Source organism: Delphinus delphis, chromosome 12 (genome assembly GCF_949987515.2).
Source record: "Delphinus delphis chromosome 12, mDelDel1.2, whole genome shotgun sequence".
NCBI lineage: Eukaryota > Metazoa > Chordata > Mammalia > Artiodactyla > Delphinidae > Delphinus > Delphinus delphis.
This window is the reverse complement of record NC_082694.2, coordinates 48468249-48487982: the sequence shown is the minus strand read 5'-3', so window position 1 is coordinate 48487982 and position 19734 is coordinate 48468249. Positions and strand designations below refer to the sequence as shown.

Sequence of the window (19734 nt, the reverse complement as noted above, 5' to 3'; positions counted from 1 at the left end):
AATAGGATTTGAACACAAATGGAGATACAATCAGTACATGTTGAGAAATCTGCCTTTTTTAAGGCAATACATGCAAAGAAATTAGAAAGCCCATGCTCACTTTAAAAGACTACACAAAAGGAGATACACAATGCTTATAGGTAGAAAAAGTATTGATTTTGTAGAACACTATACTCAGCATTCGAGAAGCCAGAAGCCAAAGATGTCTGCATGTTCCCAAACTGACATGCATGGGTGAAAAATGGACTCTTTCTGGTGTAGTACATAAAACCAAATATCTTTTTTCATATGTTAATTTATGATGGTTCTCGGTTTTTCTTTACTATAACTACCCTTAACTGCATATGCTGATAAATGTATGAAAACTTTCAATTACAAGTTCTTATGTCTTATTTAGTTGCAGATATTATAGTGCAAAGAATAAAGGAAAATAAAATCAAAGGTGCAAACCAATATCAAACCAACAAAGGGGAGAAAAACACATGAAAAAATGTGAACAAAAATTATGTATTTAATTTGCAGCCAGATAATTTGCAAGCATTTGCCCATCCTTTGCAGTGATGGTTTGAAAGCAGCTACAGAACAAGAAAACACTGAAAGCAGAGTGGAAAAGGAACAGAGCCCATACCTTGGTCGCCCATCATCAGGTGCGCCAGACCTTGAAGGGAAACAAGAGCACAGTCAGCAATAAACAAGGGAGCATGGGAAGGCAGGGTTGTCACAGTGACAAAAATGTTCAGTGACAGACATCTTGTTTCCTATGAGACATGTCTGTATCAGAGAGGCAAATCAAAAAGCATTCTTTCAACTCCTGGTTGGAATGCTTTGGGGCAAAGAGTTATAGAACTGCAATTTAAACAATTGCATATGCTGCACCGTGTATTTCTTCTATGTATCAGTTGGAACATTCAAGAGCATAAGAGCATGACTTAAAATCCAACCAATCCCTTAAATATTGCACTTGCCCTTCGTGCCCTTTGATGAGACTGTTTTGAACACTGCCCCCACAGGGACTGCCATTCTTTGGTGATGAAATTATATTTTAAAAAACCCAAAAGAATACCTGAAACATGGGCTGGGTCTGATCTTTTTCCCCTCATCAAAAAATGAGAAGTTTCATAATTAAATGAAAAACAAAAAAAACACATCCTTAGCACACTGAAATGATAATGCAGAAATGTCTCCTTGTCTGACACATGTAGCAATCGAATAAGCTTGTTCAAATAAAAAAAGATCATCAGACATGCAGGTGTAAAGTTTGAATTTACTATAGAATAATGTTTTTAAGAAACAATGGATCACCTTTAAATAGGGTTAAGTAATTTCCCATGGAGAAAAAAATTATTCAGCATTTTACTTAAGCATTACTTAAATACTAAACTATGAGTTATCATGAGTATATTTAAGATATAATTTCATCAACGAAGTTTTCTGAAACAATATTGAATTCCCTTTATTTAAATTATTTTTTAACTCTTGCTTGACAATTTCAGATTAAGATCACCCCTTTTCTAAAGAATACTAGCAATGTTCTTTTAAAAAAAATTTCACTGTCCAAGAAGATACGACTTACTTTTTAGCATTAATTCCTAGTTCTTTATTCTAAATTCAGAAATTAAGTTACTTTTCAATCCCTGTATATTTCAAGAATATGGGATAATGTCAAAGAAATATAGCATACATACAAATTTAATAAAATGTGTATTTCATTTCCCACTGTTAGTTCAAATATATTTGAGACTTTGAGCTACATAACATTGTGTATTACTTGCATCAGTACTGAAATAATCTGTATCATTTCCTTAAAAGGGGTATTTAAACATTCCTGTGGAGCAGATACAATTAAAATCATCATATAATCACAATATAAACATTATTTAACATAGTATTTTAAAGTTTCTGAAATCTAGCTTCTTTTGTATTTTCTAAGTGATTTTAACCCCCCCCCCCCAAAAAAAATCATACAATCAGTTTAAAAGGTTTATGACCTGTTGGTGACTCATGATATCTTCTATGCTTAAGAATAGTGGCTTATCTGTCCAGGTTATATAATTTTTCATTTAATTTCACTTTAAATATTACTATACATATTTCCTAATAAAAGTTTATAACTTTTTTGTAAACTATTGATAAATCAGGGAAATATCTCTGTACAAGATATAATTTTTAGATTCCTCAATGGTTTTTAATACCACCTTAGTGAGAATGGAAAATTTTAAATCTCAAAAGCATTAACATTGTTCATGCTATACTTTCTACCTCTAAAGGAGCTAAACTATATTGCCAAAGTGGAGTTATAAATAGGGATGTTAAAAATTATGACTGAATAAACTTTATTACAATAGTTTATGAGCCTATACTCTGAAAATCTTGTCAAAATTTTTCATGGGATGAGTGTGTGTAAGGACAGGGGTATTCATGCTTATTAAGGTGATTTTAAAGCTCCTTGGAATGCAACTGGATTTAAAGAGAAAAGAGCAGAAACATGGAACATTTTACAGGATGGTTAAGGAAATGCAAAAGAAGTCAAAAAGATACTTAAAAAAACCCTTTTGATCTCAAATAACATGCACGATTATAAATGAGACTGATTTTGAAAGATGTCAGTCAGATCTGCAGCGTAATATCTTTTCCAAGTACACACTCACATGCTATTTAAATTATAGTATAGAAAAAAAAAGCCATATACTGATGCAACACTTGGAAAAATAGTCACTGATGATTTCTTTTAAAGTTTTAATCTATTTTACTTAAATAATGAAACAGAAATGTTTAGCAACTAAGCAATTGAAAGAATCCATGAAAGAATCACAAATAATATGTTGAAACCTGTTACTGATCAACTTTGTATTATCATGTATTACTCTTTGAGACATCAAATCTTAGTAACTTTAATGGTTATTTATCTGTAACATTAGATGGGGACTCTTTTTCTAGGGAATCCATCACTGTGCAGAAATGAACATTATAAATGGCTATATTTCAAAACATTGTAACAAAATAAAATATGCTAAACACTTTCTTCTGATATAGATACTAGTAAGTTGTTTATGCAAGAACTGTTAATGCTGTGATTATGTAAGTTGATAGGACATAAACTTCCCTTTCACAATTCTTTGCTCTTCGTAGTTATTTTTGTATTTTTATCCTTTACATATTTCTTTGGCAGCACATGGACTAAGTTCTTTAAAGGTAAGAATGTTAAAATATGAAACTAACACAACATGGAAAATCAACTACATTTTGATAAAAATCTTAAAAATTTTTTAAAAGAATGTTGAAATGTGTTTTAGTTTGTTGGATTCTACAGGAAAAATGTGTCACTTGCTCAAAATTCCTTGATAGATATAACTTTAGAAAACCTTAAACAAATACCATAATTTTATTTAACAGACACAGAATATTACAAATATACTTACCAGTAATCACGCTGGAGTGCTGTATGCTTTCATTTCCACTGGCCAATGGCTTATTTTTAATCTAAACTTATATGTCTTAATTATAGTCAGTACTTTATTTTGTGTTTTTTTTGTAAATCAAATCATTTGAAACTAGACCAATGGGCTAGAGATGATGTAATGCTCAACATTTCCCAAAGAAATCATTTTGACCAAGAAAAAAAAATGGAGAAAGAATCATGCACTGTGTTCAGAAACTGCAAAGAAATACTTTCTCATTTAAAATAAAAGAAGCAGGATTGTGTCATTTTTCCATGCAGAACACTGAAATAAGTATTCTAAGGTTCATATGGGATGCTGAAGTCCACCAAACGCTGGAGTTAAGGTTGAAGGAGTTTCATATACTTGGGGCTGATGGAGTTGAGAGTGTGTGTGTTCTATATGAAAAATGATACACAATCCAGAAATCAGCAAATACTCAGAAAGAAGTTCAACTTACCTTCTATATTCGAGATGTACTCTATTAATACTAAGAAATAAAAGGCAAATGAGCGTTGGAAAATAAAGTACAAAGCACCCACCTTCCACATTGTTGTCTTCTGAAAGCACATGACAAGGAGGGAGAGAAAAGGAAAAACATTCATTAAGCAGCATGCAGACTGGACCTTGCCTTTGCATGTCTTTTTCATGCAAGGCACCAAACACATCATGCAAGTGCTCCATCGCTCCCATTCAAAGGGGAAAACACAATCACGGGAAAGCAGGTTCCCTCCCATTGGCAGCATTTAAAGAATATGAGACGAAATTACAGTAATACTGCTGTGTACTGAGCAAGGAGTGTTCAAAAGTCTTTCACTGCCCTGTGTAAAGCAAACATAACTCTTCCATGTTGCTGGCATGGTTGCCCTAGGCAATTATTTTTACAGCTTTTCTTAAAATAACAATTCTAAAAGATTCTATTTCTAAATTCTGACTTGGACTTACTTGGACAAAAGAAAGTTCATTGCAAATAGCCATGACATTTCACTTAAAGGTATGCCTGTTCTACCAACTATGTAATCGACTTACTATAATGGCCTTTAAATATTTCTAATACTTCAATTTCTTTCCTTAAAAAAAACACAACATAAATGTATGCACCTAAAACCTATCATTTATTTAGCTTGTTTATAGTGTGTTCATATTTTATCACAGATGACGATGGTTTATTATAATTTTTAAATGCTAACTTTCAAAAATGTTAAGTAGAAAGAGTAATGAGTACAAGAGCAGTCCATTTGGCAGCGGTCCTTTAGGCAGAGTATATCATGATTTATTCACTTTGTGCTTCTGTTTAGGGTGAGAATATGTATGTAGTTAAGATAATGATAATATTGGGTGAACTTTCCCTTATATTTCCGTATATCTGCACAATATTTACATATTTTTATATATTTATTTAAGTATATTTCCATATATATATATACAAACACACACATATATACAATCAGATTTTGTATGTCTTTCCTACACATAATCAATGTAAGGGTATGGCTTTCCTACACATAATCAATGTAAGGGTATGGAATTTAAAATATTATTAGTATATATTAGGCAATTCAAGTACTATTTGAGACACCGGGCTTGGCATCAGGTAAGAAATGGAAGGAAAAATTGTTTTACGGCACTAGGGAGAGAGCAAGGTTTCAATACTTATCAAAATGTTTTCAACAGTAAAGTATATCCATGTTGACATTTCTTGTCTCATTCTTGTATTTCAATTAATTAGCTGTATTTTTTTTAGCTGTATTTTTTAAACTGCCCATTTGATGAAAAGTGTTTATAAAAAACAAAACAACAGCAAATGCAGTAACTTGAAAGAAAAACAACTGTAAATGCACCATTTCATAAGGTTCAACAAATAGTTTTTTTAATGGTTAAAGTTACTAATGAATTAAAAAATCATCAATTTTGTTTAAAATATATTAGGTGGAAACTGAGATATCAACACAGGTACACCTATTGATATGGTCTTACATAATAGAAAATTGTTAGTGGATAAATGTGGACAACAACATTTATACAAAATACTTGGTTTGCCAGAGCTCATTTTAAAAGAAATAAAAAATGATTGAAATATTTGGTATGTGATATTCATCTCCTGTTTGATTTAGGCTTCCAATCTACCAAATAAGGAATTAGAATTTGTTACTTTTCAATGGCAACTTGGACATGACATGGACACAAATAGTAAAGTTTCATTTTATTGTTTTATATTGGAAATCATACAAAGATATAGATTTTAATGTTATATACTTTGGTTTTTACAATGACATCCTTTGAAATTCTATTTCCCACCTAAGATGCTCATTTTTCAATAAGTTTATTAAATATGTAAAACAACAAAATCAGGGAATTTAGAGGACAGTCCTTTGGCAAATATGGTCATGAGCAGTACAGTCCCAGAAAGGGGTTTTGGGAAAGTGCTGCATGAAAATCTAATAGGGAGGGAAAAGAAAATGAAAAACAAGTCAACAAAATAAAACAGGACAAGTTTTGACACAAATTTTATAAATGTGCTTAGTAGGATATTAGGAAAGGAAGGTGCACTAATAAAATCAAGGTCATTGACTTGGTTCCTTGAAAATGAGTTCTCTTTTCACTCTTAACTAAGGCACGGAGCCACAGGCAATACCACTGATCCCGCCCAGTCATCCAGCATTTCTCTGAGTTATTCATACAGAGAACCAGCTTAACTAAAGGAGCTCCTTTTATGCAAATCCAAGTCATGCCCAAAGTGTAATCAAATCCTGACTTGACCATGTTCAGAAAAATAGTCTTCTCCGAAGACTTAGATTTTTTTAAAGAAGTACTAGAGTGAAAGAAAGGGTAATATATTAACTCTTATTTTAAAAATTTTAAAAAAAAGAAGAAGAAAACTGGCTTAGAACAGACTTTCCTTGAGTTTCTATATATTTTCAGATTCAATCATAGTATAAAATACTTCTCTTTTTTTGTTTCATTCTATTCCACCCCTTTGGTAAGCATTTGTTAGCTTTAGTTGACTTAAAACCTGTTAACCTAGAGATGACCTCTAAGTTATTTCAGAATTTGGAAGTAGCTATAAATGGCAGAAGCTCTAGCGTTTACAATCATTCTCTATGTATTTTTCTTTTTTTCTTTCCTTTCTACTTGGTTTTTGGACTAAACAAAGAATATCAAGTTTAAAAAGAATAGTTTTTCTCATCACACCAACTTTTGCTTTCTGTTTGCGATCAAATACTATTTTGGTTTTGAGCAGCAACAGAGAGAGGTGCTGAAATTGGCATGCTCCAGTGTAAAGGTAAAGCAGTATATTTTGTCTTAGTGTGAGGTAGAAAGCAGTCCATCCAGCCTTACCTGCATACATTGTCAAGTTAGGGAAAAGCTCTTGGTTTGAAGAAAACCCTGGCTTCTTAATTCTGCTGACCTAATCCTGCTGTGTACATGAAGTGAGCCTCTTAGTAATCAACTTTATTATGATCACCATGCCACCTATAAAGATCACACTCTTTTTCTTTTGATTGTGAAAATAATAAATATAAAACCATGAAAAAGATAACTTAAACCTTATTTTTCTTTCAGATAAGACATACTTCCCTCACAGAGACAGAAATCAAACACTAGAATATCAGTCATGTTATTTGTGTGCTGACATTGAGGGAAGCTGCAGACTATTAAATTGTACGTTTTAAAATTACTTCAAAAGAGCATCTTCACAAATGTTTTTCCTTTGGCCCTCAGCTTATAAGAATGCAAGGACGGTAACTTTATTATGACAGTGTTCTTTGCACATAATCTTAATGACATACTACTTGGAAAAGAGAAATGAATAAGGAAAAAATGTTCTTGTTTCAATGTAAAGAAAATCAGAAATTTAATCATGACAAGTGAATAAATTAAAGTTTGGACTAAAATGTCACAATTAACTCCTTTTTGTATAATCAGTGTTTAAGCTTAGCAATATGAAAGGCTTCATCTAAATGCACATGCAGTAGTCAACTTACACACTACATTCTACATTAAAAACTGGCCAGAAGAAGTCTCCTGCCCTCACTTGGGCTTTCTTTCTCCGTTTCAGCTTTCTTCCTTCTCTGCTAGTTGCCTGTGACTGGCTCCCTTCATTTTCTTTCACTCCCTCGCTCCTCCATCAAAACTGCCACTATCTCAGGCGGCTTCCCACACAGATCTATGCCCTCCACAGTGGGCTACATAGAAAAACTGGTGGCGGGTGCTAACCAGCAGAAGGAGGAATTCAGAATACAATTTTATTTCCTTTCTTAACATACCTCGAGCTTGCTAGTGTCTATCCTCGTCTTTCTAGCCCCTCACATTACTTTTGAAGATTTCACCCCTTATTTGGAGGACCAAATGCCAGTATAGCAGGGTCTGGTTCCCATGGTGGCACAGGATGGAGTTTTGTTTTATTTTTCTTTTGGTGTTAACAGTGAAAGCCTTTAGAAAACCTCAATAATCTGGGAATGCTTCAAGGACTGGGAAATGGAGAAAATCATTGGTTCTTTGGATCTGGGCAGCAGTCCGCTGGAGGAAGACAAAAGCCAGCCAGAACCAACAGGAGGTGCAAACAGAAAATGAAGCAGAAAGGTCCATTATGGAGGCTTAAGGAAGGAAAGAAACAGCCTGGGCAGGAATCCGGCTAGTTGCAAAAATGCTTTTTAACAGGTGGGCTAGGCAACTTATTTCAAATTCACGTAAATGACACTCCCACTCAGCCTGCTGGAATCTGGATCCTAGGGCATGAGGGAAGCCAACTAGAGACGCTAATTTTTTCTCTCTTTTCACTGTTCAGGAGTGATAAGGGTATCTCTAACCAACTTGAAGCAGCAGAGATGTTCCTGGCATCACACTTAGAACTATAAAACCATTCTCCCTTGGAACATTATGGGCTGACTATACTTTTGGTACAATACAATGTGTCAAGTATATCATGGAATTAATGAGTCCTTTGTGAAGTGGTCTGAGTTTACTTTGCCTTACAGTGTTGTTTCCATGGGAAATGTGATATGTGTTTCAACCTATTTATTCAAATAACTTCTGAGATTATACTTTCATAAGCTGGAGACTCCCTCTGTTTCTGCTTCACAAAGTACCTACCAATTTTGTTACAAAGAACTTGTGGTATTCGATTCAAAATGTTCCATCTTGTTAATGGAGGAAGAAAGTAAGAAAGGGAAAGAAGGAAGATAGAAGGAAGTCTAATTATATGGCAGATTCTTCTGGTGTTTTAAGCTGTTCAATTGTCCTAATAGAATTTAACAGTTATTAGTCAACATATTAAAGTATATATTAAATAGCACGCATAAACTATATTGCATACAATTTCACATTTTCTTTTCATGAGGGACTATTACAAGGATTTTATTTTGCTTTTATAGCCTCAATTCTTCCCTACATCTAAACCTTGAGAGTTAACATTTATATATTCATATCAATAGCTGGACTTAGGGAAAGACCACTGCATTTAACAGTGACCATAAACAGAGCATAGTCTACACCGTGTGTGCTCATTTTTATTGTTTTATTGCTTACTGAGAAATGGACGTTTCCTAGTACGGAACTGACAGATAACAGTGAACAGGGTGTTACCATGTACTTTCCCACCCAAGCTCAATCATTGCTACACAAACTCTCCAAAGAAAGCTGGTTTTGGTGAGTAGTGCTTCCTTATTAAGAGTCCAAAGTCACCACATTTTAGGAGGAAAGCTCTTGGTTTGGAGTTGAGAAAATAAATTTAAATACACCCCTACCTACCTACCCAACATATCACCCCTTCTAGTGGGTGTGCCAGTACTCAGATGGGACTTTCCTTATAAGCAAATAAACAGGAAACATCCTCTGGCTTGTGTGGTACCAGCAGAGAATACTCCACAATGTGTCCTAGGTTCTCCAACATTAAATAGACAGTAGGTGAATTCTGCTGAAGGACACCAATGGCCCTTCATTTGAGAGAACTGTCTAACATATGCTTGATGTGTACAGTTTTTTCACAAATCATTTTATTACAGAGATGTTTCAAATAAACTTTCAAATCCTTCTGATTTTACTCATTTATACTTAGCTTCTCAGACAAATCTATTTAATTTCTCTGAGAAATAAAAACAAACATATTTTGTCATTAAATTAAGGGGATATTGCACAAAAATATGACTAAACCATACTGTAAGAAAAAGTCCTAAATTTAGAGTTTAACAAATTACATTTGTACAAATTGAACAGAAAATAGTTCGTATGATATAAAACTGACCTGTCATTTATAAATACATTATTATATTTAAGGAAAAATAAAATTTTATTTCAAAATAAATAATTCATGTTATCTTTAATCCATTAGGACCTTTGCACATTTAACAAATAGTCTGGAAGAAAAATGAAATAAATATTAAAAGGATATTTCAGTTCTTCAAGACTTTTTCATTTTCTTTAGTGTTTAAAACTCAAGATATTTGCATATTTTATAATTTATGGCTAATTTAATTTTAAAGTTTTATAGAAATCACTGAAAATAATTTTAAGGGGAATTAACTGGGTTTTTTTTCCCTAAATGAATCGGATAGTATGTTAAAATTTTCCAGGAATCTCTCAGAGTTGACTAAAATGCTACCTACAATGAACCAAATATCTAGTAATCTTTTCACATGTAGGACATTTGAATAGGAGGAAGACTGTTGAAAAGAACTCTTCTGCTTCTCCAAAGACTGAAGCACTTATTAGTCCAATAGTACCTGGGGTTGAAACATATAAAATTATTGTTTTCAGATCAAAATTGGTTAAATAGCAACAATTTAATATGGTTAGATCTAATATTTGTAAGTTGGTGGTTTCTCTACAAACTGTGCTATTCTCTGCTTACTAAATATAATGTAGGAATATCAGGTTAAGACAAAACATTAATGAATTCCTCAGAATCAATCAGTGGAGAGCAGAAAATAATCAGAGCAAATGCAATTTTTATTAAATGTTTTATAAAATGTTATGAAGATCTCAAGTAACTTCTTCTAAATGCTCAAGAGAAATAAGAATAAAAAATAATATACTAACTCTTGGGTAGGCCTTACCACTTTAAATGTACTTTCATAAACATTATCTTATATAATCTTTATATTATCTCACTATGGTTGGGTGACTTGCCCAAGACACCCAGATAAAAAATAGAAGATTTCAAGAGTATACAGAAAGTATGTTTTAAGGCTCCTTGTGCAAGTTTGTGTAGATTTCAAAAAAAAAAATTGTTTTTCTTTTGAATTTTATTTATTTTTTATACAGCAGGTTCTTATTAGTTATCTATTTTATACATATTAGTGTATATATGTCAATTCCCAAAAAAATTGTTTTAAAAAGAAAATAAACATGAAGAATTTGGACAACATAGGGTAATGCTGAAGTGTCTAGTAAGGTGGTGCGATGTTCCTGGAACTATTATCAAAATATATTTATTATTGTCACATTTTTTAAAGTAATACAATAAAGAAGTATGAAGGCTGTACTCATTATTTCTTTGGTGCTGTTACAAGAAGGTAGAAATATTTAGGGAAAATATTTCTTTCTTAATTGCATTTACGTGTTAACTCTATAAAGTCAAAAAATATAATACTATTTCCTTTATTGAAGAAAAAAAAAAGGTCCCAACACTCTTCTTCCCTGTACTATTAGAATGAATTATTTCCCATAAAAAATTTAAAAAACATGTTTATAAAACCTTTGCCCTATTATAATAGCAAAGAACAGGTGTGTTTACCCATGGGCATTCTAACCACTAGATATAAAAGGGAGAATTATTCCATAATTTCTTGCTGCCTTTAAAATTTAAAGGAAAGTGTTCTTTTCATTCACGGCACATAAAATTTTTCTTCCCTTTTATAATATCTGAAACAAAAGAACACTTTCATTCCAAGTCAAATATTTTGGAGGGTAAGGCAATATAATACGAATTTGCCGCATATAGTGTATCTGCCTTTTCGTTTTACTTATAAAATGCAAATCTGATAAAAATATTACTTTTATTCCTTTTACATACATGCTGTATAGTAAATCTCCTCGGAACTAAGCAGCAAGTTCTAATCTTTTAAAATTTGAATCAATAGACAAGAAGAAAGAAAAACTAAATACATTGTCCAGTCTCCTATTTTCCTTAAAAAAATACAGTTTTATGTTACAGGCTAAGAATAAAATAGTTTGTTCATAGGTACAACCAATTCTAGATCACTGAAAATTTCATATATAGAGATGTTTGGGCTAATGTCTAGTACTTAAGTAGACCCATATGAATGCAAGTCCATGTTGAAGAGGGGACCATAAGCTTGAATAATCTATCCTTTATCTGTTGATTTACTGATCCATAAAATCGAATCACTACAAATACAAGCTTTTAAGGTAGCCTTATAATTCCCCATCTTATCTTGTCCTGAAATGGACATTTGCTGCTTAAGAAAGCACTCTGAAAGATAAAGAAAAAAAAAATTTGGACTCTTGTAGAGCATATGTAAATGTTAATTCCATCATTCAAAACAGTTCATTTTATTTTTTAAAATGGAATAATATGAATATGATATAACATTATTTCTTGACGCTTGTACAAACTGCTTTCTGATTGCTGGAACACAGACTTTTTTTTTTTTTTTTTGACCCAAATGACTTCCAAGATAAAGACTTAATTTTCAAAATAATCTCATCAAGTTATAATTCATAATATATTGCTTCCAAATGTGTAGCAATACAATGCTATTATGACCACTTCAATTCATAAACTCCATCCTAAACATCAATACTTTTCTCAATATTCCCCATTAGGTCATTAATATTATTGTCACAGATTTTACCTGTAAGTCTATGACAATGTTTTTTACATAATAGTTTAATAACAACAGGGGTTTTCAAATTAGTAAAAAGCATCCTCCATCACACAGTCTCATACAGTGAATTCTCTTACATTATATGTCAAAGACTTCTCTTCCTATAAAATAGGCTTCCTATTGAGTACTATACTATAGGAAAATAAACCGAATGGGCAAATAAAAGGATCAATGTTTCTGTAACACTGAAATACGGCAGAGACAAGGAATATAAAAGGATAAAAGAAGCAGCTCAGACCTCTAGTTAATTCTATAAAAGTCCAAGATCCTATCAAGGGGCTATGACATGATAACAAATGCGCCACTGAGCAGGCAAATAAAAACTATGAGTAGGAAGAATGGAAAAATAACCCTGAACATGGAAGCATTAATTGTGACATAGTAAAAAAAAAAGGAGGTGGCAAAAACATCTACGAGATGAAACAACAGGTTAAAGAGTTTCATATAAAGAATGAAAAAGGTGAAGAATAAAAATTGAGTGGATCTGCCGACTCTATTTTCAGTATTTAAAGAATATAGGCCTGATCATAAAATTAAACATCGTTCATTTTATTATAGAAAAGTACTCTCATTTATGATTGGTTAGTGACATTCAATCTCCATTTTTACAGGGTAAAGAAAATGAGGCAATGTAAGAATGGAAACAGAAATATATTTATAGCCTCAACATCTTAATAACATTTAATCTAGATATCCCAATGAGCTGTTGTCTGGTAAATAAATAAAGTATTGAAAAGGAAAGATGATTTCCAAAGGGTCCTGAGTTCATCTGACATCTAAGTCCAGCCTCTGCCATTAGAATGGCTTGAAAGGGATAATCCAACATAACCAGATATTTATTTATCTTATTTCAAAGAAGAAAATATATGTTTCTAAACCAGAATAGCATCCTGACTCAGTACTTTTTATGGACTGAATGTTTGTGTACCCCCAAAATTCATGTTGAAACCCTACTTCTCAGTATGATGATATTAGGAGGTGGGGCCTTTGGGAGATAATTAGGATTATATAAGGTTATAGGAGTGAAGCCTTCATGAATGGAATTAGTGCCCTTGTAAAAGTCATGAGAGAGCTTGCTTCCCCCCTCTACTCTCCACCGTGTGAAAATTCACCAAAAAGTCAGCAGTCTTCAACCTGAAAGCAGACTCTCACCAGAACCTTATCATGCTGGCACCCTGATATCGGACTTCCAGCCTCCAGAACAGTAAGAAATAAAATTTCTGTTTTTTATAAGCCACCCCATCTGTGGTACTTTGTGACAGCAGCCTGAACTATGACAGTACAATTTTAGAACTTGTATTACTATGGAAAACTCACCTGTACAAAAAAATAGTAAATATGACACCAAAAACTTAATAGGTTTCTGATATTATTACAACTGAGAAAAATACTAGTTGTGCAATATGTATAATACATGGAATGGCTAATATCTACCGGCAAATGTAGTTCAGGGCAGTACCTAGTAGCTTAGGGAACGTGTACCTTATAGCTGTCAGAAGTAAATTATGTTCAAAATGGGCCATGCTGCAAGTAATGCTCACAAAACATAATGGAAAAAGACTAGAAAAGTCACTAATTTGAAATACTGATTTTTTTTTTTATTAGCTAATATGCTTCTCTTAGAGTTGAATAGAAACTCTGCTGGATGCAGTTTGAGAGAATATACTTGATAATTTTAAATGGGCCTATTAACATAGAATAATTAAATCAAACACCTTAAGGCATGTAAATATGTATGAAAACAGTCACAGAGAGGAAAAATGATTTGAACAAAGTGTCAGGGTGAACAAATAACACTGAATCTTTAAGAAACTAGAAATCCTTGGAGAATCTAGGCATTTCCCGACAATATGCAATACTTTAATGTTTCATCTCATTCTCCCTGAAGAAGGAATTGGAAAGGAGGATGAGCTTGGAGTTAGGATCCTTCTAGGTTCTGTCACTACAAATCAGTTTTAGGAATCTAGATACATTTTTTTTTTAACATTTCTTTAATTTTCTCATTTGCTAATGTTTAACTTGTTCCATAGAGAGGCTGTGGCTCATAGCAGTGAAAAAATGTAAAACCACTTATTCAATAATGACAGAGTATAAAGCATTTTATGTATAGGTAATACCTGTTTACTGGTGTTAGCCATGGCATTATTATAATTAATGCTTCCTTATACAAACTGTAGGATGCTTAAGAGCAGTGCCTTTTCTATTCCTCGTCTTTTGTTCAGGATGATCAGCATCTAAGATGGTGTGCACACAAAGGAGTTGCTTAACAAATGTTTTATTGAGTAATTAATTTCCTATCTTGTCTTCTATGAAACTAGCAATGTGGGATGAGGATGACTAACTTCATTTTCATAGGCAGGATTTATTTGCCACAAAAAGCCAACTTTTTAATTCTCACATCATATTTAAGGAACTTTAACAACTGGAAGCATTTGGGCAAAGTAAATCACAGGCCTTTGGTATTAGTTTCTATTATAATATCGTTTTGAGGCAGTTCAAGGTTCATTAATTGGGCATTTCCAAACAAATCCTCCATGGATTGTCCTTTCTTAAGTAGATCTGACGATGATATCATCATCCCGATGAAGGAGGTGATGGAGATGAGGCAGAATACAATAACTGCCACTTCAATTCACAAAACCATTTGTGTAATCTTATTATTAACTATTATATAATTAATAATTATATTAATTATAATATAATAATTAAGACTATTAATAATCTTATTATTAATCTTATTAACTACCATAATGATGTGGCCAAGACCACTGAAGAATAAAGTAACTATTAAAATCTAATGTACTGCAAATACAAATGTTTTCTTCACCACTCTTCTTAGCACAGTGCCTGGCACATAGTAAACAATAAATACAAGGGACTAAATGAAGAACAAATGACTAAATGGTAGAAAGTAGATCTTCTGACCCCAGATTCTGTGTTCTTTCCTCTATATTATAGAGATTTAGAAAATTTCCAATTAATCACCTTTACCCTAAAGGCTTATCGGCATATCTGTAGGAAGCAAATTATTATAAGTTAAAAAAAATTGGAATGCAGGTAACCCCAGTAAAATAATGGCTTTTTATTATGAAGTCTCTTTTTAAAAAATCATCTGTGAAAAATGAGCATTATTTCCTAAATGTAATCTAATGTTTCATGATATATTGATATATATAGTAAGATATCAATAAAACCAAATATTTTAGTAAATTAAATGATTTTAATGAAATTATAAGGATCAAATTTATTTTTCATAATTAAGGTAAGTTTTTTGATTTATTAATTTAATGAAATGTGTCAAGCGCACATATTTGTATCAGATGGAATGTGAATCATTAATATGATTAGATTAATGACATTTTAAGATGATCTCAAACAAATTTTAGTTTTTCTACCAATTTTGCACTGAAAAACTTTAAATATCAGAAAGGTATTTAAAATGGCATTCTCTGAATTTTGGTCCAAACAGTCTCAGGTTTCACTTAAATTGGTCACTATAGTACCTGATGTGTAGTTACTAAACTAAAATGCTCCATCCAATTAAAACAATTCAAAGCAACTACACCAATTATGTATATGAGAAATATATAATTTAAAGTTTTCTTTAGTAACTTCTAAACACTACCTTTAGGGATACTAATCTGGTAAATGTGATAAACATTTTCTGGTTCCAATGGGATGTATGCTGATTAGAATACTTTTTCATACTGTGGTTAACTCATATAGCAGAAATAACTGAATCATCCACTGTATAGAGTCATATAGTAGTCATTTAAAATTTTTAAGTGACTTCCATGAAGGCATTACTATACAAGGCCTAGCTTTAAATACAACACACTATGAAATTATTTCCTACTTGTCAGTTAATCCTATTTATGGCTCCTGAAATTTTGTCTGAATTTATCTTTTTAAAAACAATGAACTTAAAGTGCAATGGTATTTAGAAATTTAGAGTTTTAGAATTTTAAAACAAATGAATACTACCTTGTGTAACATTAAAAAATCAAAGCAAAGGCCCACTTTTGTAACACATGATAAAACCTTAGTTAAATGGCCTCTGGGTAACAATTTTGAATACAACTCCAAAAGGAATGGTATCAACAACAAGCCAAGCTGCTCGAAAAGCAACTAACAAAACAGACCAAAGCTACATACTTCTTAACTAAGGGTAATAATCCAAAGTTGGGTAAAATCTGTTTTTTCTTTTCATGTGAATTTTAAATAAGAATCTGGAATTCTAATTTTTCCTGCTGATAAATTCCTGTATGGAAAGGTTTGAGAAAAATGATCAAAAATAATCAATCAACTAATGCCCCACCCCCAAAAAGGGCACCTGAAACCACATATATCAAAATTTGCAAGTAAAACATTCAAAATTTGTCTGCATCAAATAAAGGTGGAGTTCACATATAATCTTACTTTCATTTTACAGATGAATTAGCGAGGCCCAGAGGGGTTAAGCTATTAAAACATACTACTAATATATAAGCTACTAATCCATGAGCAACCAGACATGCTGTATAAGAACATTTCTAGGCTTCTTTCTAGACCAGTGCTATCCAATAGAACCTTCTGTAATAATAAAAATGTTCTATAAAACCTAGCACTGGATTATGACCCTAACCAATGCTAACCTCCTCCATGTAACTCTTCCCATCAATAATCACATCCTAGGAAATATTCCATAGGCCTTGTAAAGATCTGAATGAGAAGCAATCATCCCAATAAAAATTCCTGTCTGTGAGGGACTTCTGTGCAGCACTGGGGAAATAAAAGAAGACTCATGATCTAGCCCAGATCAGTCTCCTACAAAAAGGTAAAGAAAAATGCAATGTGAAATAACTCTCAGAAAATAATATGTGTTGCAGAGATACTAAGAACATGTTAGAAAACAGTAAAGAAATGGAAATAATTTCTTGTAGGCGTTCTTTCTAATTCTTTCAAGGAAATCCTTAGGACAATTAAGAAGTAAGTTTTATTTACGGAAGACCTCGACATTTGATTTCTGACAAATGATGGAAGAGATCGGAGAAGAGAAATTAAGAACCACCTTCTACCTCTGATAAAATCAAAATTGGCTTCAGCATTTAAAATATGCAGAGCTTGGATGTTTTTGTTTAGATATAATTAAAAGGAAACTTGTAGACCTATTTCACAACTGATTTTTCACAAGGGTAAAACAGTAAGCAGGATAATCCAGTGCCATAAAACCAGGAATGTGCATTTAACTTGTCAATTGTTTATGCACAACCTAAAGCACATCTTGGCGGGGGGGAAATGGGAAGAACCGATCCATTTTAGGTGCCGGTTACAGAGATCATGGAAAACGGGTCTTGGCCTTGTGGCTAAGGCAACAAGTCAGGGTGGAAGAAACCCACACCTCGGCTGCGAGACTAGGAATTCCAATCCTAATTAGGACTCCATCACAAACTACTTTCTAATGTGACATTGGGCAGATCATTTCACATCCTGAGCCTTAATTTCCTCAGACTTAAAACAGAAATAATGAAACCTACCTCACAGTGCTATCTTAGAATAAATTAGTAAGAGTCATATAAAATGGGAAGCATGTAGCTGGTATATAAGAGACAGCCAATCATTTCTCTATTTCCATTAAATCATTTTGTATGAGCAAATAGGGAAAACATTTAAATTAAACCCAACTTTATTTTTTTCATCCTATACTTCTATCTTGCAAAAGGAAATTGTATACAGAGTAACAGCAAGAATCTGAATGCCAACTGATTTCCAAAATGGTGCAGTATAATTAGGAAATTCATGAGTCAAATTCCTGTTTATGCCTGTAATGTAAAGGCTAATCATTTGTTTGTTTTCTATAAGAAGGACTTGATTAAAGCCTCTTGCAGCAATCATTAAATAACCCTGTGCTTGAAGGATGCAAGCTCAGCTAGCACTGTGGTGTGCTGAAACCCATGATTAATGCATAGGGGTGTGTGTAAATTAACAAATGAGTGTCATTTATACTAACAGTACAAATATGTTTCTTTTTTTGGAATTACCTCCATGTTTTCTGTTAACCATTACACATTTATAAGCACAGAGCAATATAAACAGCAGTCCAACATCTACATATAGCCTCTAGTTCAGGCCATGATCTACATAAGGAGTTTTCCAACTTTTCCATAAAGGGCCAAACAGTGAATATTTTACAATTTGCAGGCCATATGATCTTTGTTGCAATTAATCAACTCTGTCATTGTAGTGTCAAAGCAGTCACAAACAATACATAAACAAATGTGTATGGCTGTGCTCAAAAAAACTTTATTAAAAATATAAATACAGGCATTGGGCCAGATTTAGCCCAATGGTCTATATGACAACAGGTAATAGTTTGCCTAACTTTGAACCATAGCCTGCTGATCCCTGACCTAGATCCTAATTCTCAGGTAGTACAATGTAGAGTATTATATTAGAAAATCATTATTTATACAATAGGTAAGGGCAATGGAGTATGAACCTGATGTGAAAACTTGACAAGTTTCTGCACCTAAGTTATTCTGCCTCCTCAGACATAAGTTAGAAAAACCAGGACAAACTGAATTTACCACAAACTTGCTGCAACAATCAAGTGACTCAAGATTTGAAAGCATTTTGAAAAAATGCCACGTGCTTACTTGCAAATATTATCATTGTTGTGATTGTTATTATTAATTGCTCTTTTCAGCTCTATGTTTAAAGACCCCTGGAAGTCACATCTACTCTGGGATAACTTCAGAAGATGCAAACTGCATACAACTCACTCAGAGCTGCTCTAGCAATTCTAGAATTTGAGAAAGGTTAGGAAAGCTTGGGAGCCTGTGGAACTGTCATCCTAAGGCTAACACTCCCTGTAGTCAGCCCCAAGGTACATTAGTCATGAGAGATGTTTTTTAAATCCTTCACCAATACATTTGGAAACACCGCAAAAGACATTATAAACATAATATTACACCATGAACATCAGTACTAAAGAGATATTTGTCAAGGAGTTCTTGACAAATATGTTTGGAACACTTCTGTCCCTCTTTCAGAGATTCACAGTGCATAATCACAAACTGAAGATGCTGAGATGTCCTGCAATAAATAAACAGTACACCTTTGTCCAACCCAGTATTTCTCAAATTTATTTGTGTAGAAATTCTTTGCTTTGTGGGTAAAACCGATTAACATTGTTCCCCAGAACACACACTGGGAAAAGCTGTCATATAGATTATTTTGGATTATTATACTCCTTTCACCCTGGGTGTAGGGAAACTGTCCCACAACTCTCACACTTAAAAGTACACATTTAGCTATTTACTTACATTCCATCATGTGTCATTATATTGAGATTTTCACTTACAAGCAATCATGTGGGAACTAACCAAATTTGTAAGATTATTTAACCAGTATGAAAATCATAATAACCTCAATATATTTTAAAAAGGGAGATAGAGGATAAATTTCAA

The 19734-nt window shown here is 32.8% G+C and overlaps 1 protein-coding gene across 18 annotated transcripts in view; it reads right to left on the bottom strand.

Annotated features, from left to right (window-relative positions):
- Positions 1–19734, bottom strand: part of NRXN1 (neurexin 1) — a 1121172-nt gene that overhangs the window by 1021470 nt on the left and 79968 nt on the right. For 12 of the 18 annotated variants that reach the window (XM_060026644.1, XM_060026625.1, XM_060026628.1 and 9 more), the window contains exons 2-3: positions 3980–3997; positions 629–658 (exon numbers count right to left, since the gene is read on the bottom strand). The exons of 4 other annotated variants lie outside the window; for them this stretch is intronic. In XM_060026644.1, the coding sequence (XP_059882627.1) occupies positions 629–658; positions 3980–3997 (48 nt within the window). The remainder of the gene's footprint in view (positions 1–628; positions 659–3979; positions 3998–19734) is intronic. 2 more of the 18 variants (XM_060026634.1, XM_060026640.1) reach the window with 2 other exon arrangements.